This window comes from Numida meleagris, chromosome Z (genome assembly GCF_002078875.1).
Source record: "Numida meleagris isolate 19003 breed g44 Domestic line chromosome Z, NumMel1.0, whole genome shotgun sequence".
Classification (NCBI taxonomy): Eukaryota; Metazoa; Chordata; class Aves; order Galliformes; family Numididae; genus Numida; species Numida meleagris.
Window position 1 is genome coordinate 65895960 of NC_034438.1, and position 27954 is coordinate 65923913.

General features: G+C 44.1%; 1 protein-coding gene across 3 annotated transcripts in view; it reads left to right on the forward strand.

Moving 5' to 3' along the window:
* KIAA0368 (KIAA0368 ortholog) overlaps nt 975–27954 on the forward strand; it is a 61371-nt gene continuing 34391 nt past the window's right edge. Inside the window, exons 1-15 of one of the 3 annotated variants that reach the window (XM_021379606.1) lie at nt 975–1091; nt 10917–11047; nt 14531–14647; nt 16981–17099; nt 17943–18095; nt 20294–20462; nt 21009–21148; nt 23464–23545; nt 23808–23927; nt 24062–24147; nt 24432–24510; nt 25628–25677; nt 26227–26293; nt 26400–26522; nt 27475–27578. In XM_021379606.1, the coding sequence (XP_021235281.1) occupies nt 1070–1091; nt 10917–11047; nt 14531–14647; nt 16981–17099; nt 17943–18095; nt 20294–20462; nt 21009–21148; nt 23464–23545; nt 23808–23927; nt 24062–24147; nt 24432–24510; nt 25628–25677; nt 26227–26293; nt 26400–26522; nt 27475–27578 (1562 nt within the window). In that variant the 5' untranslated portion in view covers nt 975–1069. Of the gene's footprint in view, nt 1092–1210; nt 1404–5236; nt 6262–10916; nt 11048–14530; nt 14648–16980; nt 17100–17942; nt 18096–20293; nt 20463–21008; nt 21149–23463; nt 23546–23807; nt 23928–24061; nt 24148–24431; nt 24511–25627; nt 25678–26226; nt 26294–26399; nt 26523–27474; nt 27579–27954 lie in introns of those variants that run through there. The other 2 variants (XM_021379605.1, XM_021379607.1) reach the window with 2 other exon arrangements.

The following is a 27954-nucleotide window of genomic DNA, read 5'->3' on the forward strand; positions in this document are numbered from 1 at the left end:
CGTGCCACATCTGCTGGCTGCCCCGTGCCTCGGAAATCCCAGCGCTTTTCCCGACTCCTTTCAGCTTATCCCCGCTTGCTCATCCATCCAAGAAGGAATGCGGGGCCACATAAAGGCACTCCCTGATAAGGAGTGGCTGAGAGAGACAATGCTGTTTGTCCTGGAGAAGACCGAGATGGGATCTTAGCAGGCTTAGATGCTTCTGAATATCTGCGGGGTGGGGGGTGCCAAGAGGACGGGGCCGGGCGCTATGAGCAGTGCCCAGCGACAGGACAAGGGGCAACGGGCAGTAAGTGAAACATAGGGAGTTCCGTCTGAGAAAGAACCCCGCTGTGAAGGCGGCAGAGCTCTGGCACAGGCTGCCCAGAGGTTGTGGAGTCTCCTCTGGCGATATTCTGGACACAGCTGGACACTTTCCTGTGTGACCCGCTGTACGGAGCCTGCTTTAGCGGGGAGTTTGACTGGGCGATCTCCAGAGGTCCCCTGCAGCCCGTGTGATTCTATGAACCCTTCAATGCGTTCCTTGGGCACGCAGCCCATCCAGCTTGATCCTTCAGGTGCAGGTTGCCCTCCCCGTTTTGCTCTGGATCACGCTGGGCCATGGATGCATCCCGCTGCCCTTTCCCTGAGGAGCAGCCTCTGCTGGCAGTGAGCGATGTCAGAACCCCTCACAGCGGGGTTCAGCCTCACAGCAGGGCCGCTACGTGAGACGCTGCTGCCCAAAGGCTCCTGTGGGAGCGGGGACCTCATCCCCGTTTCGGGGTCACGGCCTCAGCGCCGGCGCCCTCCCAGCGCCACCCATCCTCACACGTGTCCAGAGAAGGGCGCCGAAGGCTGCGAGCGCCCAGGAGCGCGATGAGGAGCCGCCGAGCCACGGGCCAGGCCCGACCGCCCGACCCCCCGCCCCCGGCTCCCCGCGGCGGGGTCCCGCGTCGGACCGCGGCCGGACCGCGGCGACTCTGGGCGGGGCCGCAGGGAGCCGCTAGGGGGAGAGGCTCCGCCGCCCGCGCCGCCCCGGAGCGCTTTCCTCCTCCGCCCGTCCGGTGCGCGCAGACGGGCGCGGGCCGGCATGGAGGGCAGCATGGACTCGGGTCAGCGTGACTGCGGAGCGGGCGGGGCGGTGGGGCGATGGCTCAGCTCTTTCTAAATATAAAGGGAGGGCGGCGCGGGGCCCGTCCGTCCGTCCCTCGCGGTGGTTGCGTCGGGGCGGGGGAGGAGGCGGGAGCGGCCCGGTGCCGCCCGGAGCTGCGGAGAGAGAGGGGCGGGAGCGGCCTCGCGGCGGCCAGGCTGAACGCGGCGCGTCTCCCCGCCCGCCCTCCGCCTTCCTGCCTTCCTTCCCTCCTTCTTTCCCTCCCCGGCCGGCAACATGGCTGCGGCCGCCGCGGCCGCGCAGGACGAGCTCAGTGAGTGGCGGCGGGCAGCGGGCCGGGCCGCGCGCGGTCACCGCGCTACCGGGCGGCGAGGGCCGGGGGCGGGCGGCGGGGCCGGGGGCCGGGGAGGAAGGCCGTGCGGCCGGCCGGGAAATGTAGTCCGGGGCGGCGGCCCGGCCTGCCCCGCGGTGTGTGACCTTGTGGGGCTGCGGCGCTCGGGGAGCGGCTCCGGGGGGGGGCTGAGGGGCTCGGGGTGGGGACTGCCCTCCTGCGCTCCTCGCCCTCAGCCCCCGTGTCCGCAGGAAGCGGTGTGCTCATCTCTGCCGAGGCACACGCAACTTTAAGAACGCGGTCCTATTTCCCTGGCTTTCCCGTGATATATAGAGCTCTTCTCTGTTAGAATTAATTAGTAGACAACGTATGACTCAGCTGAATGAAAGGTTGCTCTGGAACGATACGTCTGGCAGCTGCCAGAGGTGAAGGGCAGGAGCGGCGGCTCGCAGCGTATTGGTGCTGTTGATGCCACTGCGATTTTTCCGTGGTGGTGTTCTCTCTGTGCGCTTCTGGGGAGGTGCTGTCTTTGTTCTGCTCTTTGTTACCGGAGCGGGGCTGGGTGGCACACGGAGCTCTGAGCGGTGGGGATGTGCTTTATGTAACCGCGGGGCCTCGTGGCGGGGTGCGGATCTTCGGGTTACACCGAGCCTTGGGTTGGAAGGACACGAATGCCAGGCTATTTATTCCATTGACAACTGGGAAAAGCTGTGATCGCGGTAGGCCCCGCTCCTGCTGTCCTCCAGGAGGTCCCTCTGCCGCTTGGCGCTGCAGTCGGTGCGGCTCCTGCCTGCAGCTCCGCCGATTCTGTCCGTGCAGCGCTTCTGTCTTCCCAGCCCCGGAGCTGACCTTGCAAAAACCGGTCCTGAGCTGCGCATCAGCAGCTCCTCAGCAGCTCTTTGTGTTAAACGGCTCTGAATGTCTTCGGAGCGAGATTTGTGCCAAAAACTGCGTGGCATTGTCGTTGCCGCTCTGCTGCATCCTCAGAGAGGAGAGCAGATTTTACTGAATTTGAAACCTTGTTAGAAATTGTGTTTGGTCCGGTGGGGAAGGAGAGAGTGTTGTTTTTGTGATTGGTTTGTTGTTTTTTCCCTAGTACCTCACCTGCCACTGTCATCTTACGTAAATTCTTCTTTAACTTTTATCCTTAAGGCAAAGGAGGAGTGGGAAACTGAACCACCTTTTCTTTTGATGCACTTAAATAGTAAAACTTTAGCATATGTGGGAAGAAGTGTTTATTTTTAGAAGGATGGTACGTCCCAAAATAACAGGCATAATTGTTACTAGTTTTAGATTTGAGAATCAGTTTTCCTTTTGCATGTTTTTAGCTCTGTAGCACCAGTAAAACACAAAACTCTTTGCTTAGACTGCATATGTGGGTACTGTCTGTTTGAGAAGTCAAGTTAATTGAAAGCAGCATCAGAATGAAGGTTAAAAATCAGTGCAAAGTCATCAATCCTGAAGCTATATGAGTTTAGATGCAAGAGAGAGCAGTTAATTTTGAGTAATAGCCAGCCAGTTGGATGGGAGGCCTAAGCCTGGCATATTGCTGATGTATAGAACTTGGAATGCTATTCAACCTTCTGTTTAAAAAAAAAAAAATCTGTAACATGAAAGAGCAAGATGGAAAAAAGGATATAATCCCCATCCCCCCCAAGGCCTTCCCACTCCTTACCAGTCAGAGCCTTTAGAACAACATGGTGATTAGCCCAATTCTACAAATGCTCCTGTAAGTGGTTTGCCTTTGGGCACATAATGGGTTACTGGTAGAGCCAGGAATAGCACCAGCAAATCCTGACTCACTGTTTGCTGCTATAATCGTACTGGGTATATTTTCTCCCAGAGTCTAATACTATTTCAACAAGAATTTGATGTCTGTTCTAGTAGTGGCACAGTGGGCAAGAACCAGTTTGATTCCCTAACTTGGTCCTTCTGCATGCAGACTAGTGCAGAAACAATTGCTTTGCTCTGGAGGGACTGAGAGATGTTGGAGCTTTTGCAGAAGCAGATGTTTGTCCCTAAACCTGCATGCCATCCAGGCAGAGACACCCCTGCCTCCCCTCTGGAGTGGGTGTTGGGGATGCTAGTGCAGTGTGATGGTTCTACGGAGCTCATGTAACTGAGGCTTTTTATTTGTTTTCTGTACTGAAACGTATTTCAGGAAGTGCTTTATTGTGGCAGACCCAGTAATACGTCAGAATTTTTTTTTTTCTTCCAGGAAAGTGAAGATAAGTTCCAACTTTATGCACAGAACTTTGGTTTTCTACTTCTCTTTGTTTTGCAGAGGACCCAAGACTCTCTCCTAGGTTCCTAGGATAGTTAAATTGTTTAGTATAATTACCAAGACCTGTCCTAGTCTTGGTGGTTTCTGGAGGCTGTTTTCATGGAAAGGAGAAGGTATTTTGTTTGATCCTCAGTTACACAAGTACATGTTGCTGAGAGGTCTGTGCTGAATGGCCAACCTGCTGCCCATAATGCCTATGAATGCCTGAGGGAGCTAAGACTTTGTCTTGGTAAGGACAGGAAGGAGGGCCTGGACACATGGAGTGGAGCTGAGCTCAGCAGAAATGAGAGGTGATGTCTTGGTAACTCAGAATTGATAGGCCAGCTCCCTTAGCAAGACCAAGCATCCAAAGACTTCCTGTCTGTGATTTTAACTGGAAAAAAAATTAATAAGGGCGTTTCCTTACTTTCTTTTAAAGGATAGAAAGCACTAAGCTGGTTATTTCTTTGCTTTATCCTTTCCATGTCTTTCTGCTTTTCTGTTTGGCAAGCTTCCATGGAGCAGAACTGGAAGAAGGCGCATGTTGTCTCAGTGAGCAGGTTGGAGGCTTGCTGTTGACTGCAGGATTGGTTCTGAAGTAAGAACGCTGAGAAATAATGCTGACTGTGCTACGGCCAGTGTCACAGGATCTTGGAAGCTTGTAGCACACAAGTTGCAGTCATTAGCACAACTTTGTTGTAAAACTTGTATGCTGCATGCTGTCTTGTTTTGGAATCTGTTTGTTTGCTTTTTGCAAGAGGTGCGGTCTTGAGCACCAAATCCTGTATTCTTTCTTGTAATTTTAAATGGAGACTGGGGAGAAAAAAAAAAAAAACAGAAGCAAAACATGCATTTTCTCACGAATAGGTAACTGCATTGCCATGGTAACTTGAGGATTTCAAATTCCAAGTACAGTGTGTCAGTGGGAGCAAATTGGACACTGCTGCTGGAAGCAGGGATACAAAGATTCATCTTGTTGTCCTGCTGCTTTGTTTCCTGCATATGGTGAAAGAGAAGGTCTCTTCCTACACAGTGCCTATTGTTAAATTCTCCTTGTGTTCATCCTTTTGTAGACATGTTTTCTACAAGAAAACCCTCATAAAAATTGAATGCTTTGTGAAAATACTGCACAACCTCTAGGAAATAAGTCATGACTATGCCAAAATACATGAATAGCTATTACAAATTTTGCATGAACTTAGTGGTATGAGTTTTAAAAATAAAACTCTGGTATTCATTCTTCTACTTATGCAGTTCATTCTTTGCTGTTTATTTTAATCCTTAGTGAAAGGTCATTGTCATAGCTGTGGCATGCGTAATGTTTTGAAGACTTCCTATTTAAATAGGCGTGATTTCTCATGTGCTTGCTAGTGTAATGAGCAAGTTTGACCAGGACCACCATTGGCACCATCATCATAACCAGATTGTGGGCAATGCAGTGATCATCTTTCTTTAAAGAAGTATTTGCTAGCTTTCATGTTCGTATCTAAGGGGAGTACCCCAAAAACAATGGAATCAGAGCTGCGCAGAATGATGGTAATGAATTAATCTTATTTGGATTGTTCCTTCCAAAGCTCACAGTGGACTGTGCATGCCCTGCTCTTTTCCATTGGCATGAAGGTGCTGAAGTGCAGGCTTGTTCTTGGAGTGATTTATTTAGAGCCTGGCATGTCTGGGCACCGGTGTTTCCAGTTGTGTTTCTACTGCCATCCTAAGTTTGAGATGAGGACTTAATGTGACATTTAGGAAGGAGATGCCATTGCACAATCCCAAACTGATGAAATAGCAACTTCTTAGACAGGATTATTGTTCTACTTTATTGAATGTCATCTTCATTACTTGTTCCTTTCAGTGCTTCTAACAACTTGCAGATTATCTTTGTTAACCATTCTAATTAACTTGTGAAAAGAGAAATTACAGGAGGAGTGTCAGACTGCATTTTGTGCTTGGCTTGGGCTAGGAATGGTAAAGGCTGAGATGCTTGAGGTTTTCTGATGTGAAATGTGGTGCTGTTACTGTCAAATTGCAGTAAGATTGCTGTAGCAGTTAATTTTAATTGCTGTGTGTTACTCAAGGTGTTACTGTGCCATCTTTTCTACTGTGCTGCGTAGCAAAGCAAGTTACACCTCCTTGCTTTAATTATTTTAGTTGTAATAAAAAAACACATGGTCCCCCTCCTTGAAACTACAGCCCTGCAGATTTACAGTCCTTGGTAGGGGCCATAAAACTGGACAGCTCTATGATAGGTAGACTGCAATCCAACTCCATCTGCTGTCTTCCCCCTGCCTCATCCCGCATGGAGCCATTTGTTCACTTCTGCTCTGCTGTCAGCACTGATGGTGTGAGAGGTGGGCTTGCTCGGTAGAGTGAAAGCTGGGAACTGAATGGTTGATGTGTCTGAGATTTATAGCTCTATGGACGTACTCCTTTGTTTCTCTGCGCTGCTGCTATGGATACGGCCTGCAGTGGAGCACAGGAGTGTGACTTGCTTGTGAGCTGACAAACTCCTTGCTGGTTTCCTACCTGCAGCCAGGCTCCTTGGATCTTCTGAAGGGTCTTCCCATCCCTGCATCTAGGGTAAGGACATGTGATTGCAGCATTAGGGCTCAACCAACTAGACAGAAGAGAGAGAGAAAAGTAATAAACTCGTTTCATGGACAGGATAAGAAATGGAGTAGCTCTTTTTTTTTTTTCTTTCTCCCGGCCCACAGCTCCCCTCCCCCCCCAACTTCTCCTGTTCTGTTACTGCAGAACTACTGGTTGCTCCTTGTACCAACGGAACAATAAGGGAAGCTGGAAATTGTGTGAATGCTTGCAGTTCACAGCAATTGTAGGAATCACAAGATTGTAGGAGTTGGAAAGGACCTGTGGAGATCCCTTAGCTCAGCCTCTTGCTAAAGCAGATTCTCTACAGCAGGTTGCAGAGGAAAGCATCCAGGTAGGTCTGTGAATATCTCCAAAGGAGAGTCCACAGCCCCTCTGGGCAGCCTGTTCCAGTGCTCTGTCGCCCTCACTGTATAGAAGTTCTTCCCCATGTTCAGAAGGAACTTCCTGTGTTTGTGCCCATTGCCTCTTGTCATGTCAGTGGGCATCACCAAAAAGAGCCTGGCCCCAGCCTCTCGACACCCACTATTTGAGACATTTAGTGGCACTGATAAGATCCCCTCTCAGCCTTCTCTTCTCCAGGCTGAGCAGCTGCAGGTCTCTCAGCCTTTCCTCATGTAGAGAATGCTCCAGGTCCCTGATCATCTTTGTGGCCCTCCACTGGACTCCCTCCAGCAGTTCCCTGTTGTTTTTGAACTGGAGAGCCCAGAACTAGACACAGTACTCCAAAGGTGGCCTCCCCAGGGCAGAGCAGAGGTGGAGGAGAACCTCCTTTGTGCTGCTGGCTGTGCTCTTCTAAATGCATCCCAAGATACCATTGGCCTTCATGGCCACAGGATACACTGCTGGCTCGTGGTAATTTTGTGCAGGGCTGTGCTTCTGTGCCTTTTGGAAGGTGCCATTAGGCTAGTGGCAGGAACAAATGGCCTGGGGAAATAACTTTGCTTGTATTTCCTTACGGTTGAGCATGATCATAGAATCATAGAATGGCCTGGGTTGAAAAGGACCTCAAAGATCATCAAGTCTTAACCCCCCTGCTAAGTGCAGGCTTGCCAACCACTAGACCAGGCTGCCCAGAGCCACGTCCAGCCTGGCCTTGAACGCCTCCAGGGACAGGGCGTCTGCAACCTCCCTGGGCAACCTGTTCCAGTGCCTCACCACCCTCTGTGTGAAAAACTGCTTCCTAATATCTAACCTAAATCTCCCCTGTCTCAGCTTAAAACTATTCCCCCTTGTCCTATCGCTATCTACCCTCACAAACAATCGATCCCCCTCCTGTTTATACGCTCCCTTCAAGTATTGGAAGGCCACAGTGAGGTCTCCCCGGAGCCTTCTCTTCTCCAAACTAAACAAGCCCAGTTCCCTCCACCTTTCCTCATAGGAGAGGTGCTCCAGCCCTCTGATCATCTTGGTGGCCCTCCTCTGAACTCTTTCCAAGAGCTCCACGTCCTTCTTGTGCTGGGGGCCCCAGGCCTGGACGCAGTACTCCAGATGGGGCCTCACAAGAGCCGAGTAGAGGGGGACCACCACCTCCCTCTCCCTGCTGACCGCTCCTCTTTTAATGCAGCCCAGAACATAGTTGGCCTTCTGGGCTGCCAGCGCACACTGCTGGCTCATGTCCAGCTTCTCGTCCACCAGGACCCCCAAGTTCCTCTCCGCAGGGCTGCTTTCAAGTACTTCTTCCCCCAGGTTGTATAAATACCTGGGATTGCCCTGGCCCAAGTGCAGCACCCTGCACTTGGCCTTGTTGAACCTCATTAGGTTCTCGTGGGCCCACTTGTCCAGCCTGTCCAGGTCCCTCTGGATGGCTTCCCTTCCTTCCAGTGTATCGACTGCACCGCTCAGCTTGGTGTCATCTGCAAACTTGCTGAGCGTGCGCTCGATTCCATCGTCCATGTCATTGATAAAGATGTTGAAGAGCACCGGTCCCAGGACTGAGCCTTGGGGGACACCACTCGTGACTGGCCTCCACCTTGACACAGAACCACTGATCACAACCCTTTGGCTGCGACCAGCCAACCAGTTCTTAATCCACCGAACAGTCCATCCTTCAAATCCATACCTCTCCAATTTAGAGAGAAGGATGTAATGAGGGACCCTGTCAAAGGCTTTGGAGAAGTCCAGGTAGATGGCATCCGTCGCCCTCCTCCCATCCACCGATGCCGTCACTTCATTGTAGAAGGCCACCAGATTTGTCAGGCAAGATCTACCCTTGGTGAAGCCATACTGACTGTCTCGGATCACCTCTTTGTCTTGTATGTGCCTTAACATGTCTTCTAGGAGGATCTGCTCCATGATCTTCCCAGGCACAGAGGTGATCCCTTACCTCATGAAGGAATGTGTTGCTGGGGAGGTTCCTGAGTCAGCTGCCATGAGAACAGTGAATTTGTAGTGATGTCCTGGAGTCCCAGTTCCACGGGAAAAAATCTGGTGATTCCACTGATTGCTTGAGCTCTTTCTCCTGCATAGAATGTCCCAAGCAGCCTTGGCGTGCTCCCTGGGTCATTAGGCATCCTGGAGGTGGGAGGTACTTCAGGGTGGTGAAATACAACAGAAAAAGGAAGGTGAAAAGGAAGTGTTGTTGGGATTTAAAAATAAAAAGAGATAAATATCTTAAAATTGTTGACCAGCTGACAGCCTAAATGTTCTGTGAAGTCTCTCTGAAACAAGAGGTCAGCTTGCAAGTCAGTTTGCATTGTGAGTGCTGCAGAGTTTTGGCTTGTAATTTCCCTGATGCTAAAATTTCACATTCCTCTGTCTTTTCAGCTGCTTGTCATTTGCTGAGCAGAAAATAAAATGTTGGAGGTGATATATTGGGGGTGTTTAATCTGCAGCTGGCAGAGGAGGGATGATGCTATAAGGACTCAGCTCATGGATAGGACAGATTTAAAAAAAAAAAAATAGGACAGTGAAGCTGTTCTGCAGCTACATCATGGGGGACTTCCTGGCTAGAGCTTTTGTATTTGAGCATCTTATATGTTCACTCAACCTCCAGCAGTGCACATTCTCCCAGTCTTTTACCTCTTCCGTGCAGCTGTGCTTTCTTTTTTACCTCTCAGCCTGCCCAGTGATCCTTCTCCACTGAAGGAGAGTTCTCCTTGTCACCCTCTAATCTTGGCTTGTAACAGATCGCTCCAGGTTAGTCTTTAGGAAAGCAGTTTCATCCTGCGGGATGCAGTAAGGCCTGTAGTCCCTTAACGCACCAATCTCCTTGCTGCCTGCAGGGAGGCTCCCAGTGCTGTGTGCCAGCACCCAGCCCGGCTGTCAGAGCATTGCTGTGCTGGGCAGGTCTGGCTTTGCTGCTGGTGTAGCTGTCAGGCCAGCTGCAAATGCCTGCAATAGGGGCTCCTCCATCCTTTATACAAAGACAGATGGTTCTCAGCCCTTGTACTTGAGCTGCTGACAGAAGAACTTGTTCTCGTCTGTTCCTTGAAATGATCTTTTGCTAGCTAAATGAGAAAACAGATGTTTTGTGCATTTTTTTTTCTCCTTTTGATCTTGAAGGAGTTGCAACTTCTTCCTTTTTGTGGAAGTTAATTTTGTTGTTTTCATTCCTTGTTTTGGTCGAGAGACCTGCTACTTGAGGTTTGTTACAAAACTCCAGCAGCTTCACAGAGTAATAATAGGATCTTTGTGTTTCAAGTTGCAGCTACATAACTGTGTTTCGTAATTGCAGTCTTTTTGCTCTTGGTGATAATGTTGTCTTTTGGGGGGGGGGGGGAATTTAACAAATTGTAACAAGTCAGTAGCTAATTGAGACAAAATTTGTACAGCTTCTTAAAGGTTTTCTAAATCTGTGTGGCTTAAAGCAGAAGGTCATGGACAGAACAAGTGGATCTGTGTCAAGATATCCTATGAATTCTCCTGCTGGTATCAAATTTTGAACAGCAGTCTTTGTGCTTCGTAGGTATACAGCCTGTTTATTAATTCACAGCTGATGTGGTGCAACTTGTCCCAAAGCTTATACCGTGAGGTTTGCCTGGACTTTTTTTTTATTGCTGTGGCACAAGCTGTAATCTGTGTTGGGTTCTGCTCTGTGTGGCTGTTTTGTTCTTTTTATGCAGCATCTACAACAGTGGGGTCCCCGGGCATGACCAGATCCATAAATTTAACAAGAAGAAGAACAAGAAGTGGCTGCTAAATCTTTTTTGCTCTGTAATTATCTAGTAGAGATAGGGGATGTCATAATCTGAATGCAGATCACAGCGTACTTCCAAAAGTTAGCAGCTCTCCAGTTCCACAGCTTTGCTGTGAAAACAGAAAGTGCAGAAGGTGACTTAGAGATGCTAACCTTTCATACCACTTTTGGACATGTTCCAGTTTTTATTTGAAACAAAACATAAAGCAATATCAAGGAAATTTTAATTGCTTCTGTCTGTAATAGGAGTCCTTTGTACATAATTGTTTAGGCCAGTACAGGAAGTAATTGGGGTGGTTTACTCTGTTAGTGTTAAAAATAGGAGATGGGTCTGTGTTTAGTGTTGCTGAGACAGAGGTACTCTTTGTGTGTAGCATTTCTTATGAGCCCACTAAGGGATTCTCAGGGGGGGAAAAAAAAAAAAAACACGCTGCTGCAATTTTGAGTCTCACTGATTTATTTTTCCTCTCTTATTTTCCTTAAATTGCAGATCAACTTGAACGTGTGTTTTTGCGTCTCGGCCATGCAGAAACAGATGAGCAGTTGCAGAATATTATTTCCAAATTCCTACCCCCTGTTCTTCTCAAGCTGTCCAGCACTCAGGAAGGAGTTCGTAAAAAGGTAAGGGTGCAATCTACCCTACTGGTACATTGTTCTCATCAGGCAGAAGGAAATGCCTTTCTATGGCACTAAAATACTCTTTGGTGTTCTCTGTGAAGAGTTCTTCTCTTTCAGGAAATGGTACCGTGAGCCTGATAGGGAGAAAGAAAATAGTCATTGCCTGCATCAGCAGGGTGTTTTGTATATGTGTGGTTTTTGCACATATAGACTGTACTTCTTTCTACTCGAAGCCAGCGTACTATGAGTTAGCCTGAAGCAGAGACTTACTCCCGCAGAGGCATCTGCCACGGCTTCCAGGATAGGACTCTTGTATGTCCACATGGCTAATAGTGCTTGTGGAGCAAGCCTCCTTCTCTGTGCGAAAGACCATGCAGGTGTTCTCATGGATGTCTTCTGCTGCGTGACAGCAGAAGCGAGGACCTAATCATTTTGAAGACATAATTTAATGTCTGTCTGAAGGCATTCATCTCCCTAATACAGAAGGCAGCTTCTTTGCAGAGTTAATTCAGATACACATTAAATAATACCTGCAAAATGGTTTCGCCCTTTCTATTTCATGTCCAAGTAGGAGAGATGAACAAATGTTTTGTAGTTAAAATTGAACATGTACCTACGGAATTCAGTTCCTTGCATTAGGTTATGTAATAAAAACTCATCTCCACATCAACAAAACAGCTCTGGAGCACAATAGAAAAGGGAGGAACCTGTTTGACACACTGTCCCATCTACTCCCAGACCCACTGTAGCAGTCATTGGTCTATCAACTTGTGGAGCTCTGTTGTCCATGAGCACAGAGATGCATTGGCAGGTGGGAACCCAAACTGTTGACTCAGAGGAAGGGACAATCTGTGCAGATCATTCTCATGGCTGCCCCAAGAGAGGCTCAACTCCACCGTTAAGACATGAAACCCACCAAAATGAGCCAGTGTCAAAGCACTATTTAGAATGAGGTATTACTGCCTATGGGAAGTGCATGCAAGGGGCTGCAGAAGAGCATTCTGGGATTGCTCAAGCCTAACCTTGTGATGTTTAATGGAGGAGCCAAAGGTGGAAAAAGGGAAGGATCTAGGTGATTTAGGGAGGAGCAATTGTGGGAAGGTGAAGGGATGAGTGGATAAAAAGGGATAGGGATGTATAAACAGTTCATTATCGTTAAGCTTGTCTGGCCTTGTCCTGTGCCTGATCAGCACAATCTGTCCTGTATTCTTCTTAAATTTCATTTCTGGCTGGTTTTTGAGTGAGGCACTTTTATTGTGGTGTCAGAGGGAACTTGTCTGTGTGCCAGCAGATGGGGAGACAGGGTCTCTAAGAGTGAGGCTATGGGAAAGCTGGCTCTTGATGGGACCAGGGGAGTTCGTCAGCTGCTGGAGAGATGCAAGGATATGGGGATCTCTTGGGGTGACACCCATTTAATAATGTGGCCCTCCTAAGGGTAAGACCTTGGGGGATTTGCTAATGGACACTGGGAAGGTCTCCTGGAGCTGAGTGTGTGGGTGGCTTTATCTCTGTGGTTGAGACCATGAGGAGTCCTCTGCTGGAGGGAGCAGGGGAGACCAGGCCTGTGCTGTGTATGTGTGTGTGTGTAATGGTCTGCTGCTGCAGCCTTGATGGCTTATATGTCCAGGTGCCAGCTTGTGGGCAGAGCCAAGCTTCAGGAGAAGCCCATATTGTACATGGGTATGTTCCTCTTCCTGCTATCAGACCTGCATTTTGAACTGCTGCAGTGGACTCAAGTATTGTGAAATAGCGATTGTGTGAAAGCGTTGTTAAACTTTGTGTTAAAGGCAAGAGAGACCTGACCCGGATTCTGACAGAGGAACACCTGCTTGTGTTTACTGTTCTGCCAGGAGGATTTGACCAAAAACACAGCTGAATGTAGGAGGTCTGAGCAGTTAAAAGGTTCTGCACAAAACATGGACTTAGGCTATAGATTATTATCTGTACAGCGTGATGATATTATCAGCACTTAACAACATTTCCTTGTACTTTCTGGTATTAGGCAAATTCTTTGCAGTTTAAGAAATGACTGAATTCTACTCTTGATGTATCAGGGAAGGGAAGTTGACTTTCAGTATTAGGTTTTCATGACAAGTTCAAAATATGTCAAGGAGACCTTGTATTTTCTTCTGTTTGTTGTTGTACATAGACATCAAAGTAACAGAAGGGAGGGGAAAACACTTGTAGTTTTTAATTCTGATGTACAGATACTGGTGAGTATTTAACTTGTACAATAAATCAATCTGTTCAGCGTGCATATTGCCTCTTTCTGTTACACAATGTTAGAGCTCAGATTGCTCTTACTTTGCTATCAATTGGGGAAAATGTCTAAATTTATTTTTGAAGGCTAATGACTTGTAAACACAAATACCTAGCTCTCTTATGCTCATCTTGCTTGATGGGAAGCAAAGATGTACCTGTTGTTGAACTCTAGCCTCAAAAACATGTTAAGGCAATGGAATTAATATTTTCTACATGAGTGCTCATACCATTGGAAAGTTAAGGCTAAAAAAAGTAGTTACAGTAGAAAGGAAAGAGAAGGACAATCTTTGATCACCCAGTTACTGACTATAGACAAAGTGACAAAACTGACATAGTGTATTGTTACTCTTGTGCAGTAATTGTAGTATTAATTCTATGTACTACATTTACAATAGAATCATAAAGTACCCCAAGCTGAAAGCGACCCACAAGGATCAAGCAGTCCAATGCCTGGCTCCACATAGGACCACCCAAAATTAAAGCACTCCTTGAATTCTACCAGCTTGGGGCCCTGACCACTGATGTAACTCTCCGAGCTTGAACTGTCACCCATCGCTACTATGATTTTTTCTACTGGTTTGCTGGACATCTTGTGCAGAAGGATGTGAGAGACAGCTTTGAAATCCAAAAAGTATCATGTCTACTGCTTCCCTTGGTCGCTAGGTGGGCAGCTTTGTCATAAAAGGAAATTAAGTTCTTTAAAAAAGCCACATGCCAACTTAACTGTGGTTTAAAAGCTTGTGCTATTTTAATTGAATTGAAAAATGTAGCTTTCAATTAATAAACGAGCAAAAAAATAACATTAGCGTGTTGCCAGTATGCTGCTGAAGTATAGACCAATGCAGAGTTTTGGGACTTGCCTTCACCCTATTTCAGGGCACTTTTTTTATGTGGTGGGTTGACCTGGGCTGATTGCCAGGTGCCCACCCAGTCACTCCCACTCTCTCCATAGCAGGAAAACAAGGTGAAACAACTTGTGGGTGGAGATAATGACGGAGAGATTGCTAACCAGTTACCAACAGGGTCAAAATTGACGAGGCTTGTGGAAGATGAATTTAACTTACTTTGTGTTAATAACGGAATAAGACAAAGTGAATACAGCTTCCTCCCACCCCCTTCTTCCCAGGCTCTTCAGTCTCAGTTCTTCTAGTTCCCACCCAAGCAGTGCAGGTCAATGAGCAGTGGGGTTCTTTCATTTCTTTTTTTTTTTTTCCTTCCTCTCAGGTCATGGAGCTGCTGGTTCATCTGAATAAAAGAATAAAAAGTCGCCCAAAAATCCAGCTTCCTGTAGAGACGTTGCTAGTTCAATATCAGGATCCTTCTGCAGTGTCTTTTGTCACTGTAAGTATCTGTTCTTCCAATAATAGCTGCTGGTTTACTTGAAATAAGCAGAATATTCCTTAAAGCTTCTGCATTTAATTCTGTCCGTTCTCCCTAACAAGTATGCTATTGAAATGATATTGACTTTTTAAGCATTTTTTAAACTGTATAGGCTAGTATGGGTGAAACTTAGTTTCATGCAACAGCTGAGCTACTGATTTTATTAAAATTACTCTTGATCTTTCACGTATCATTGTCATTGCTTCTGCTGTAGAGAGGCTGTGTATTGTAGCAGCCTCATTCCACAAATTGCTGCAAATCCTTATCCTGATGTATGCAGAGACAGGGTCTTAATTAAAGCATCTGCACTTCTCTGAACAGGCGAGGACACTTTTTTTTGTTTTAGGGTCAGGACTCTTGCTGAGCAAGAAAAGATTAGAAAAATTTGATAGATTGTAAAACTACATACTAAATAGTTTCATTAAATATAGGTGAAAAAGGAAAAATGGTTTTTAGGTGTTTTGTGAGAATAAGGAAGACAATTGTCATTTGGGCTGTGGTAAATCTGTTGCAAATATCAATCATGAACAAGCGATAAAATCAGAGGGAAGCTTTCTGTTCATCTCATTTGGCTGCTGCATCATACGTAGTGTTAATGGAAAACATAATGCCTCAGAAACAGAAAGAAAAATATTTCTACTTTAAAACTGTAGCCACATGGAAGTAATCTCAGATTGTCTGCGAACAAGGAGGATTATCCAGAGTCCACCTTTTGGGAGTGGATGCCATTTTCTAGTCTGCATGCGTTCTGCAGAGCAATAAAAGAATCATCGTATCTGAAGACAAACTGCTTTTGGCAGCATGCATCAGAAATCTGTGTTCGCTGATGTATGAGTGGTGCATATTGTTATGTGCAGTGAGGTAGTGCGCTTTCAAAAATTCTAGCAAGTGCCATCTATGAGGAAATGTAATGCTTCCCACTTCAACGCTGTGTAGGTCTGTTTCAGTGTTTGAAGCTTTCCTGCTATGAATGGTTGCTTGTACTTGCATAATAACTGCCAGCAAATGAGATACGTAGCTGAGGTCTGCGCTGCATTGGACTGCACTATGGCTGCCAGCCTTCTCCCTGCATGTAGGTGTCCCCCTGAGTTCCTCCTCTTTACCGCATCCTTTGACAAGCTGAACTTTGTATTTATTTTGATCACACAGTGATAATTGGGACGAGCAGACTGTGACTAGATCAGTGGGTCATAACTAGGTCTCATGTTTTATCGAGCTAGCCGGAGGAAAGAGCTTACACAACTGTCAGCACCATTCTGGAATTGTCTCTGTTAATGTTTTTTCTCAGTGTATTTTCGTTCAGAGGGACTACCAGAATGAATTAAAGACCAGAAAAGTCCCTCTGTTTTCAGCCCTTCATCTTTATTAGTCTTTAAACTCTTACTTAAAAACTGACAACAAACTGCTAGTGATTTATGGTTTTTTTTTTTTGTTTTATACAGAATTTGACAGCTGAACTTGCATACTTATTTCAAGCAGGTCGTTGAACACACAGCTCTTTATCTCTCCAGTTCTAAGCTAGATTTGGTCCAACGATAGCAATTAAAGATAGTCCAGTATTCAGTACTGCTGTGCTGTTTTGTCCCTGGACTCTGTTTGGATTGCATTTGCAGCTTTTAAATATGATGATTCAGAAACACATCTCAACAGGGAACTTGCCTATGCTGCTAACTCTGTAGTTATTCAATAATGTGTAGCATTTTTCTTTTAGAAATAGGTAAGTGAAAACATTGTGTTTGATTTCAGTTGAGTTGTGGCTTAGGTAAAGCTGAGTTCCAGACTCCCTGCTGGACTCTGGTTACCCACTGGCTCAGGCTGCTCAGGGCCCCATCCAACCTGGCCTGGAGCATCTCCAGGGATGGGGCACCCACAGCTTCTCCAGGCAGCCTGTGCCAGGGCCTCCAAGTGCAGAATTTCTTCCTAATATCTAATGTAATTTCCCCCTTTTTTAGGTTAAAGCCACTTCCCCTTGTCCTATCTCTATCAGACTGTAAAAAAACTGGTCCCCCTCCTGCTTGTAAACTCCCTTCAAGTACTGGAAGGCTGCAGTGAGGTCTCCCTGCAGCGTTCTCTTTTCTAAGCTAAACAAGCCGAACTCCCCAACCTTTCTTCATAGGAGAGATTTTCCAGCCCTCAAAAAGCTTTCAGTCCGTTCAGCCTTGTAATTAAGAAATCGATCTTCCAAAACATAATTGGTTCCCAGCAGCCATGTTTTAATACAACATTCCAGAAGAGTTTAAGGAATTGATGTTTTGCACTACTATGCATTACTATGTATTTTTTTATTTCTTTAGAATTTTACCATTATTTACGTTAAGATGGGATACCCTCGTTTGCCTGTGGAAAGACAATGTGAATTGGCTCCAACTCTTCTCACTGCAATGGAAGGGAAACCTCAACCACAGCAAGACAGGTATGAATACGTATGCTCGGAGTAAATTCTGTTTGTGTCATTTTAATAAAATCATTTGCATTGTTTCCTAAAAGATTTCTTTTTTTGTGGTTATATCTTCACAACAGAAGTTGTGAGTTGCTGTGTACTAAACACTTCTAGAAAACTGTTAATTATGGACCTGCAACTTAGGTTGAGATGTCAGTGGAAAAAGACAAAAATCATGCCTTCACTTATTCTGCAGCACTGTTGCAGTGCAGAGGTATTTTAAAAATAGGCTCGCTGAGAGGTCTTACAGTGAAATCTTGCTGGTGTTCTCGAGATAAGTGTCATGATATCTGTTTTCTCTGGGAGCATGGTTTTACCCTGGCCAAAAAGCAAGTACATGGGTGAAGGGAGCTTTTGGAAATTGGGATATACCAGTGCATAAATACTGGTACTTCTTTGTCTGTGTAGGCACTTTATTGAAGCCGAACTGTCAATCAACTTCTGCTGCAGGCAGACTCAGACTTATATCTTTACACTTTTTATGGATGACGTAATTCTAGAGTGTACTTTGTGGCATAATTGCAAAACGCTGCAGTCTCGAGAAAAGTAGTGACTCTGTCTTTCCAGGGGTGTGTGAGTGTGTGTGTATGAATGCACATTTATGATCTAATTTAAACACAAATCCTAAGTTATATTCTACCTTCCATTGTTTAGTAGATTGAGTATCAGAGGCCACTGGGTTGAATCATTTTGAGTTTTGTTAAGACTTTTTTTGTTATTAAGGACCATATCTGTTCTTAAAGATCTATTTCTTTAATGCTAGGAATAAACTGTTGTTTTTTTTAAATAGTTGCAGTAAATATAATTGTTTTTCAGCCTAATGCATCTTCTAATACCAACCCTTTTTCACATGAAATATCCTGCTGAACCACTGAAAGCAGCAGCTTCTCCATTTAATCTTGCTGAAAAACCAAAGACTGTACAGCTTCTTTTGGACTTTATGTTGGATGTTCTTCTTATGCCTTATGGGTAAGTTAGAGTTAATATCAGTCTTGTCTGGTAACATTGTCTTCCTGATGTGTGAAACATCACAGTCTGCACCCTTGGAAACTTAATTTAAAATGCATGGTTATTTCCTACCTCAGATGAAATTGATTACATATTTTAGGAATATACAAAGCAGGATCTTTATTTTAAGACTGGGATCAACACCTTTCTTATTTAACAAAACATCTTTTTTTCTGGTTAATTAGGTATTATGCTACACTGTCCTTGACCTCTTTGCAGATAAAAGTGAAGCTATGTGGCATATGAGCTACCTTTTAAATAACCAAACCTTTAAAATAGAACCAAATCAAAATGTTCATACTTGTGCAGTTGAGTCTTGGTCCTCCAAGGTCATAAGTAAGCATAGTCTGAATACTTGTACTTCTCAGAACTTACCTTTTAATGACAAGATTCTTCTTCCATCTGAAGTGTAACTGTAATGGTGTGTCATGGTATGAGCATGTTTCTGAGAGCAAGAACAGTTTGCAGAACAACTTGAATTTACTCCTCACTGTTAGTCAGGAATCTTCTGGTGTCTAAAATCAGTGCTTCCTCAGAAGCTATTTTCTACCAATTTTTAAATGTCTTTTTGTTGCTTGAAAAGCTTTTGAAATAAAATAGAAATAACTCTGTCACAAGAACAGATCTCTTTTTCTAATAGCTCATGGATTCTGGTAGGATCTTTTGGGCACCTTACTATCTTATACTCAGGTTAAATGATCTAGAAGAGTGACTTCTTAAATTGTGATCATGTGATGTTTCTCCATGGAGCTCTATTGGAAGCAGTGTTCCTGTCAGCAGTTTCGGAGGCCACGTCCTTGCCATTTGAGTGTGTAGAGTGTGGCAGATGAGAGTTCAACATGCCTAGCCTAATTCTCTGTTCTCAGCTCACTTTTTGTCAGTTTACTCAGGTGTATGCTGCTAGCGTCATCCCCACACTAATGTGTCTGTAGCTTCAGAAGATGAAGTCCTGTGGCATTTTAATAAGACTTCAGTTCCTTATGCTTCTGTACTTTGGCCAAGCATGACAACTAATTTTTAAATACTCAGAAACTGTGATTTTTAGGGGAAAGGAGTAGGCATCTTTTCCTGATATCATTTTCTTTCCAGAAGGTGCTCAGGAGGGTGCCTTCATCTGGCCCGTGGCTCTGGTTGATCCTCTTGTAGAGTCTTGCTCCCTGGGGCAAGATGTTGCAATTGCTGACAACTAATTTATGCCTGGTAGAACTTGCTCAGTCATTGCCTGTTGGTGAATTTATCTTGCCAGTCTATGTGTGGTAAAACAAACAGAAAGCCTAACTTCAGGGCTTAAGGCTCAAAATGAGGTGTTTACAATTATGACATCAAAACTTCTTCTTGGAGACTTAGGATGAACATCTGTCCTCACTGTTGAGACTGCTTACTTCCATTTGTTGTCTGTGTGCTGAATGCAGAACAAAGTGTGGCTGTTTGGGGCAATACAGTTATTGTTGGTCTCTACTACGGTTTTCATGCTTTCCTGTACTGCTTCTGTTGAGCCAGTTTCTAAGTGTACAAGGAGAGGCTGGATGATTTTTGCCTGAGTATGTAGATATTCAGAGAGTTGCTAGACTTGCCAGTCTGCAAAATGGCTGAGTTCTGTAAACGTAACTTTTCATGCACCAGCACTAAAACTGCCATTTCCAATACATAATTTTGTTTTTGTTGTCAGAAATTGCTTCCTGCTACTTTGCTGTGTTGCATGTGTCGTTATTTCCCGTAGTAATTTGTGTTTCTTAGAAATCATACAAATGTTGCTAAAGCTTTCAATATAACCTTGTCAAGTCTAGTTCTGTCTGTGTATTGACTTTAATTTAGTACAGAGAATTCTTTTTGGCTTGTAACCTGACATACCTTTTCCCAGGAATGCCAGTGGATTGTTCCCTTTCTTAACCAAGTTATGTGTTGTTTTGTTCTTGGTTTTGTTTCTTTTTTTCCAAACAGGAGTAATGAGATAGCTGTAGCTCTCGCAGGATATTGCTGGGGTAGGTGGTAGCTGAGACTCAAATGATTAAAATTCTGTCATGTGTCAGAGTCATTATTTAATTAAAGAAGAATATATGAAGTTGAATGGATTATTTGTATTCCACCCATTCCAGCCTCTAATGCAATTGGCAGTGTGGAGTGGTAAAGCCTCTAATGAAACTCCATTCCATATTTAGGTACGTATTGAATGAATCTCAGAGTCGGCAAAACATGCCCTCAGGCCAGGGCTCTTCATCAAGTTCCATGGGAGGTCCTGGAATCCCTCAGCCACCTCCAGGGATGAGCTTTTATGCAGCCAAGAGAGTAATTGGAGATAGCCCATGGACACCAGAGCTGCTGGAGCAGGTACTTGCAGTCACAGAGGCTGATCTTGGGGAACTGAGGGGTGGTAATGAGGACAGCTACACACAGAGCAAGGGAAGGCTAGAGGGAAAAATTCTTAACTAATTCTGGCCAGGTTTTCATTTGCCTGAGCAAATACACTGAGTAACTTGGACATGGTGCCTTCACAAGCTTTCCAGCAGTGGAGTGGAGGTGGGAGGTGGCTCCCTCACTCTGCTAGCTGTTCTCTGAGCTGGTTAGGAAGCAGGCATGACCACAGCATACTCTTGCGTCTTATTCTTGGAGGTAGTAAAGTGGAAAAATTATGCTCTGAAACCTCCCCTTTTAGCAGGAGTCAGCAGTTTCCCTGATCAGTATGCAGATAGTAAGCAGCAAGTGATTGCTTCGAAAGGATGCAAGAGGATGATGCTGTTAAAGATACGAGGAGAGCATATGAACCTCAACTTAACAGGCAAAAGCCAGCATTTCAGACGGATGAGTTGCTGTGTTTATTTTGACATATGCTTTCTTGTCAGTAAAACTGCATTTACCTTCCACTTTGTTGAATAGTGTAAGCTGGGGATAGTGAAGTTCATTGAAGCGGAGCAAGTGCCGGAACTTGAAGCTGTTGTACATCTGGTTGTAGCCTCTAGTGATACAAGACACAGTGTGGCCACTGCAGCAGACCTTGAACTGAAGAGCAAACAAAGGTACAGATGTGAATATTTAGAAAAGATGGTGCTAGTGTTTCTAATGATGCTCACTGCAGCTAACGTAGTGCTCCAGAGAGGCTGTGCTCAGAGGAGAAGAAGTCCCACACATAGCTACTGCATGTCCAGATGGGGCTGGGATTTGTAGCGGTGTAGCTCAGTCTCACAATTGGGAAGATCAGTAGGCTCTGGAGCTGAAGCTGTAACTGTTTGCAGTCATCTTTGTTATTACGTTTGAGCCATTTTCTTACTCCCTGGTTTCCACACTGTGTGGATTACCATTGACCTGTAAGGCCTTGGTAAGTGATTCACAGCTGGTCAACATATATAGATACTGCCTTTCTTGGAAAAGAAAACTTTCATTTAATTTACCTAGGAGGTAAAGAGACTGTAATTGTGAACTGGACTGTAGTCTAGAAAGCTTGGCAGCCACCATTATCGGCATTTTTGCTTGTCTGCAGCTCAGCTTTCATCATCTATGGATGATACTTCTGTCTTTAACTGTTCGTGAGGCTAAAAAAATTGCTGTTGGTAATGTTTGCTGAGTCATTGACCATGTGAAGTATGTTGGCTCATGTTCCAAGATGTAGAGTGAGATAGACTTGTCTTCGGAAAGTGTGGGTAGCTTCTCTATTACGAGAAGCAGAGAGCTACTTAACTTGGAGTCAGTTATGTAATATGAAACTATCTCCATTCAAGTTTGTTCATGTGCCTAAAAAGCTGCAGGGGAGATGGTTCAACTGTCTGGAGAGCAGTAGGATAGTCTGGAGAAGGAAGGTAGTCTGTCCTTTTACTGATGGTCTCATCTTTCCCTTGGTGTTGCTATTCTGTACCTGGAAAGCAAAGTGTATTTGGATAAAATGTATGTTAATATGCAATGTTAAATCTTTTATGAGAAACAGAGCATACTTCACAACTCAGTTGTTTAGAAATCAGCTGCTTTGCTGAAAGAAAGAGGTGGTTGTGTCTTCCTCAGTTTCTTTGAAGTATGAATGTCTACATTTTTGTTTCCTTTGCTTATATTGTACATTCATATGTGTTTGAAACAGTCTCTCCCGTAGATAGCATCAGCAAAATTGAGATATTCTGAGGAATGTCACAAGACAGAGATTCAGACTCTTAGAGATCTGAAGTGACTGTGTTCAGAATTTCTTACCACTACGTTCTCTGTGTAAAATGGATATAGACTTAATCAGTTTCTTCAGTGAATAGAATTCTGCTGATAGATCCATGATGGATGAAAAGCTGCACATAAGCCAGCAGTGTGCGCTTGCAGCCTGAGAGGCCAACAGTATCCTGGGCTGCTTCGAAAGAGGGCTGGCTTCGTCTCGGAGAGGGAGGTAATTGTCCTCCTCTGCTTTGCCCTTGTGAGGTCCCATATGGAGTGCTGCATCCATGTCTGGGGCCCCCATCTGAGGCAAGGTGTGGAACTGTTGAAGCAGGTCCAGAGGAGGGCAACAAAGATGATCAGAGGGCATGAGTACCTTTCCTGTGAAGACAGGCTGAGGGTCCTGGGCTTCTTCAGCCTGGAGAAGAGGAGGCTCCAGGAAGACCACACTGTGGCCTTCCAGTATTTAAGGGGAGTCTACAGGAAAGATGGAGAGAGACTCTTATCAGGGGAGCAAGAGAACAAAGGGGAACAGTTTTAAATGAAAAAGAGCGGAGATTTATGGTAGGTGTTAGGAAGAGATTCCTTACTCAGAGGGTGGTGAGGCCCTGGCAGAAGCTGCCCAGCAAAACTGTGGATGCGCCGTCCCTGGGGGTGTTCAAGGCCAGGCTGGATAGGGCTCTGAGGAACTTGGTGTAGCTGTCCCTTCCCATGGCAGAGGGGTTGTACTAGATATGGTCTTGAAGGTCTATTGTGGCCAAAACCATTCTGTATTGTATGGCTGTAGTTACCGTGTGGGCAAATAGATCTGTCTTGTAGACCAGGTTTAAGTAGTCCTAGAATTACGAATAGCCTCTTTTTCATTGAAACACCAGAACACCGCAGTTTATGAATATGGAGATACTTCTTAGCAGGTGACCATTTCATATTCAGTCAGTAGGTTTCTCTTCTTTCATGGGACAAGAAGTGAGCATGTAAATTTCTGATTAATTATTTATAGTGAAATGGTTACAATTTATACTTGGTATACGTAATCATGTTCTTCCTTATTATTCACTATGTGGGAGGAGTGGTTAGAAGTCAAATTAGATCTAATAAAACTCAAGTAAGAATAGAAATATGAGGCAAAATGCTGTAAGATAAATAGTTTTTAAAGTAACCAATGTCCAGCATCCTAAGTTGGTGTTCAATCTGTTTTCTTCCTTAGTTTAATTGACTGGAACAATCCTGCAATCATCAACAAAATGTATAAGGTGTATCTTGGGGACATACCATTGAAAACCAAGGAGGTAGGATTTACTTTGAGTTGCATACATACTTAGTTTCTGAAATTGTAGTTGCCTTATTTTGTTTGTTAAACTAAGCACACGTATTTCTTAAATCTGTCACTTCCTTTGATCTCTGCTTTCAATGAACATTTGTGCTGTTGATTATTTTTTCTCAATGAATATTTTGTCCTAATTCATTCTGAGTTGCAGAATGTAATTTAGCAAACTTGGAAGTACTGCTGTGCAGTGATGCCCTGTCTTATTTCAAATCTTTTTACGACAGGGGTCTGTTCTGAAACCAGAAATGAAACGAGAGTCAGTCAGCACTCGTGTTAAGTTAAAGATCGTTCCTCATCTTTTACGATCCAGACAAGCGGCAGAAACATTCCCAGCCAACATTCAGGTAACGTGTATGTTCCTAAGCTGCTCTTTCAAATGAGCGTCTTGATAATGATGGTGCTTGAAGAATGGGAGTTAGAAAATCTTTGAATATGAGTCTAGATGCTTTCTGATCTGTTCTGTATTCTGTCTGTCCAGGTGGTTTACGATGGACTCTTCGGTGCAAACACAAATGCAAAACTGAGAAGCCTGTCCCTGCAGTTTGTGCACCATATTTGTATCATGTAAGTAATCAGGAGTGCGCACAAAGTGTTCTAATGATTTGCCTAGAAGCTACCGTATTTACTAAATATATAACCTAACTAAGGTCAAAGAATACCACTATATCTCATAGAAATTAGGGTGTTTTTTTTCTTTAATCTCGAAATAATGGGGCGTGGGGGTTGTGTGTGTGCTTGCCCATGTTAAGCTGTGATTCGCAAAGCTGAGGGGGAAAAAAGTGATATTGACAGAGTATATTTTCAAGGGATGCAGAAAATTACATGTTCTTTGATATCTGTAATTTCAGTTGTCCAGAAAGTAAAATAAAGCCATTAGGCCCAATGCTTCTAAATGGACTTACAAAGCTGATCAATGAATACAAAGAGGTAAGCTGAAAGGTTCTTTACTTACAGAACTGTAAATCTTCATATACATACAAGCAAAAGACGAATGTCTTTATGATGGGAACAGATAAATCTTTCTACTTGTATGTGGTTGCCTGAGGTGGCTTTCCAAGTACACTTCTTAAGAAATTTTATTGTAAGAGGTTTTTATTATGAAAACTGTTTTATTTGTATAAGTGCTCTGGGTAGGTGCTTGGTCACTATTTGCTGGGTCTTGAGAAACAGTAATGTTGGTAATCTAAACAGTGAGGCAGAGTAGCATTCATTTCCTTATGCTCATTACTTTGGAGCACACAGGGACCTCAACTCCAGATCTGCACTCCATTTTGCCGAGCACATACAGAGTGAAACTGCTGGTAATACCTTCCTACCTGTTTAGCCAGTGAGAGTATTGCTATGGGAAGCATGTTAAAACAGAATTGCAAGTGCTGCTCTGGCCCAGAGAGAATTTGGTCTTTCCAGTGTAATTTCAGAAGGCAAATTTTTCAAGATACTTCCTCATGTCTTGTGAAGGACTGATTTTGCAGACCTCTTTTGTGCAACTTTCATCCTTTTGTTGCCTTTGAACCACTGGGTGTGATCCTCTGGCTTGAATTGGTGTTTGAAGGTGTGGCTCTCCCCTGCCATTGTGAAGAGCATGAAAAAGGATTGTTTAGGAGGGACTAAAACCATTTTTAAATATGTGGAATTGATCATTTGCAGGATTCACTGCACAAACAGCTTTCCTTTTATGAAGTTAGTGTTTAGGGTCAGTGGAAAGTTTCAGTCTTGCTTAGTTACTGTATCATATGTTTGCCAAATCTTCTTAGCTACCAGCCTCAAAATAAAACACAATTAACTGAGACCAGAAGAAAGATTTACATTTTGCCACAGTTTGTAATTATCTCTTTCTTTTGGAAAAACGTATTCCCTTTGTTCCTATCTGATGCTTTTATTCTTGGATGTCGTTATGTTCCAGGATTCTTTGTCCACTAAGTGCCTGCTTGAGCACTTTGGAGACAGGATATAAAATAAATAAATGTTTGATTATATAATGTATCTATGCCTTTATGTATTTCTAGTTTTGATGAATTATATATATATTTTTTTATCATTTAAGGATTCAAAATTGCTGTCAATGGCTTATTCAGCAGTTGGAAAACTCTCCAGGTAACAGAAGTGCCATTTAAGTAATGGGTCATTGAATAGCTTTTTTAGAGTAATATGTTAATTTATCAACAGCAAGCCCTGAACGTCCTGCCAGTTCTGCAATTGAGTGTACAGCACAGAAAGAAGCATTCTTCTTGATAACTACAGAGTTGTAAAATGAAATATGCATTTGGCTGATAGCTTCACTAGAAGTGATTAATGGCAGCTTGTGAATAATGTATAGAATTTATAAAATGGTTCCACTTTGTGGATTGCCAGAAACATAAATTTAAGGAATGTACAGCAAAGATAAGAAGGCGTGTAGCTGGCCTTTGTATGTTCAGTGCTTTGCTGGTGATCTAATTGCTTTTCCCTGGAATATTTTGATTTCCCAACTGTGATGAGGGGTGTTCTGCTATGTGGTGGAAATGGATAAGATAGAGCAGACTACCTGTGCTGGCTGTGTTTTGTTTGACAGTTAAAATATGGAGTGAGGGGAAGATCTGTGAAAAGTGAAACAACTCAATTTAAAAAGCCCAAACCTTCATGAATGAAAATATCTTGTTTCAGCCGAATGCCTCAGCTCTTTACCAAGGATATAGCACTGGTACAGCAGTTTTTTGAAGCTTTGTGCAAGGTGGGTGCTGACAGGGCTTTGTGAAATCATTGATATTTCATGCTGGTTTTGCTTAGTTCTTGTGACTGTACACTGTAAAGTAACAGAACTTTATTTTCAACTGCAGGAAGATGCTGATACAAGGCTTGCCATTCAGGAGGCCTTGTCTATGATGGTTGGAGCATACAGTAACTTGGAAGGAGCCCAGCGTACTCTGATGGAAGCTCTGGTAGCTTCTTATCTAATAAAGGTATTTCCATTCGAGTCAAAATTAAGTACCTTAAAAGAAGAGCTATGCAGTCTTCTTTTTCCTGACCCTGTGTGTTGAGTTCTTTTGGAACACATCTTACTTTTCTTGTTGAATGTAGTCTTCTGCTGATGAGAACATGAGATGTATGAAGTATTTGTAACGTGCTGCAGTGGTGGCTGGAGGGAAGATAATGCAGTTTTCTGTTCGTGTTTTGTTTCACAAAGAAACAAAGTGTCTACAGTTGTCATGTACGTCTCTCGTTGTGTCCTCCTAAGGAGACTTGAGACACTAATCCGGAGGAAACCAGACTTCACTGAGTGTCTTGGTTTTCTTCAGGATTCCCCAGAGGTCTGGGCCTGAGTTTTCAGAATGAGTGGCTTTTGTATACTACATGTTCATGTGGGTACTGAGGGTTGCTGTAGAGGTATATGTATTTCTAGTAGTTGTGCTAATAGCCATGTAAGAGACTATTTTCATGGTGATTGCCTATGTGCTCCAGCAATCTAAGTCTCCTGGCAATACCATTTTAGGTCTGTTTGGAACCAGCAGAGAGAATGATCCTCCTGAACTAATGTTTCTGGTTGTGCTGCTTCTGAGCACAGTTCTCTTTTCCAAGGGTAGATTATGTGTGTCATTCTGCATTTCTAAACTGCTTTGGTGGGACTATTCAGATATGTTAGAATTGGTGATAACTCTGATTTGCAATTCCCAAATTGTGCTGTGTTTAATTTACCATTTAATTCTCCACTTGGGTATATATGAGAAGCTAGCGTTTCTCCATTTCCTGCCGTATGAAGAGTTAGCAAGAACAATGTCTCAAAAATTTACAAACTCTTTTGAGCTACGTTGGTGCGAGAGGACAAAGTAGATGATTGCTGATTTACACAGTGGCAAGTTCGGGTCACTAGTGTTCATTTACAACTTGGCCATATGTTTGTCTGTTCTCTTTAAGCCTGAAGTTCAAGTACGTCAAGTGGCTGTGAAATTTGCTAGCACAGTATTCCCTCCAGATCATATCCCTTCCAGATACTTACTGCTTTTAGCAGCAGGAGATCCGTAAGTCCTTTTTCTCTCTTTTCAACTTTATTTTTTTCATTTTTAATTATTTTCATCCAAATGCTATGTATCTATGTATTTAATCTCAGTATGTATATAAAAGATCCAGTATGTATTTGGATTAAACGCGTATTTGTGTGTATAGATGGATGGATATAAACGCCTGAGAACTAATGTACTGAAAATCAAATATGTTAATCTGAAAACTGTCCTTTAACGTAGTGGCATTCCTGTAGTCCTGTGGACAACTGTTACTGTTTCCTATGCTGTCTTTGGCTTGAATTCTTTTTCTTGTTTCCAGTGAAGTGTAGCATTCAAAGCTAGGCTGGATGGGGTCCTGAGCAGCCTGATTTACTGGGTAGCAACCAGCCCACAG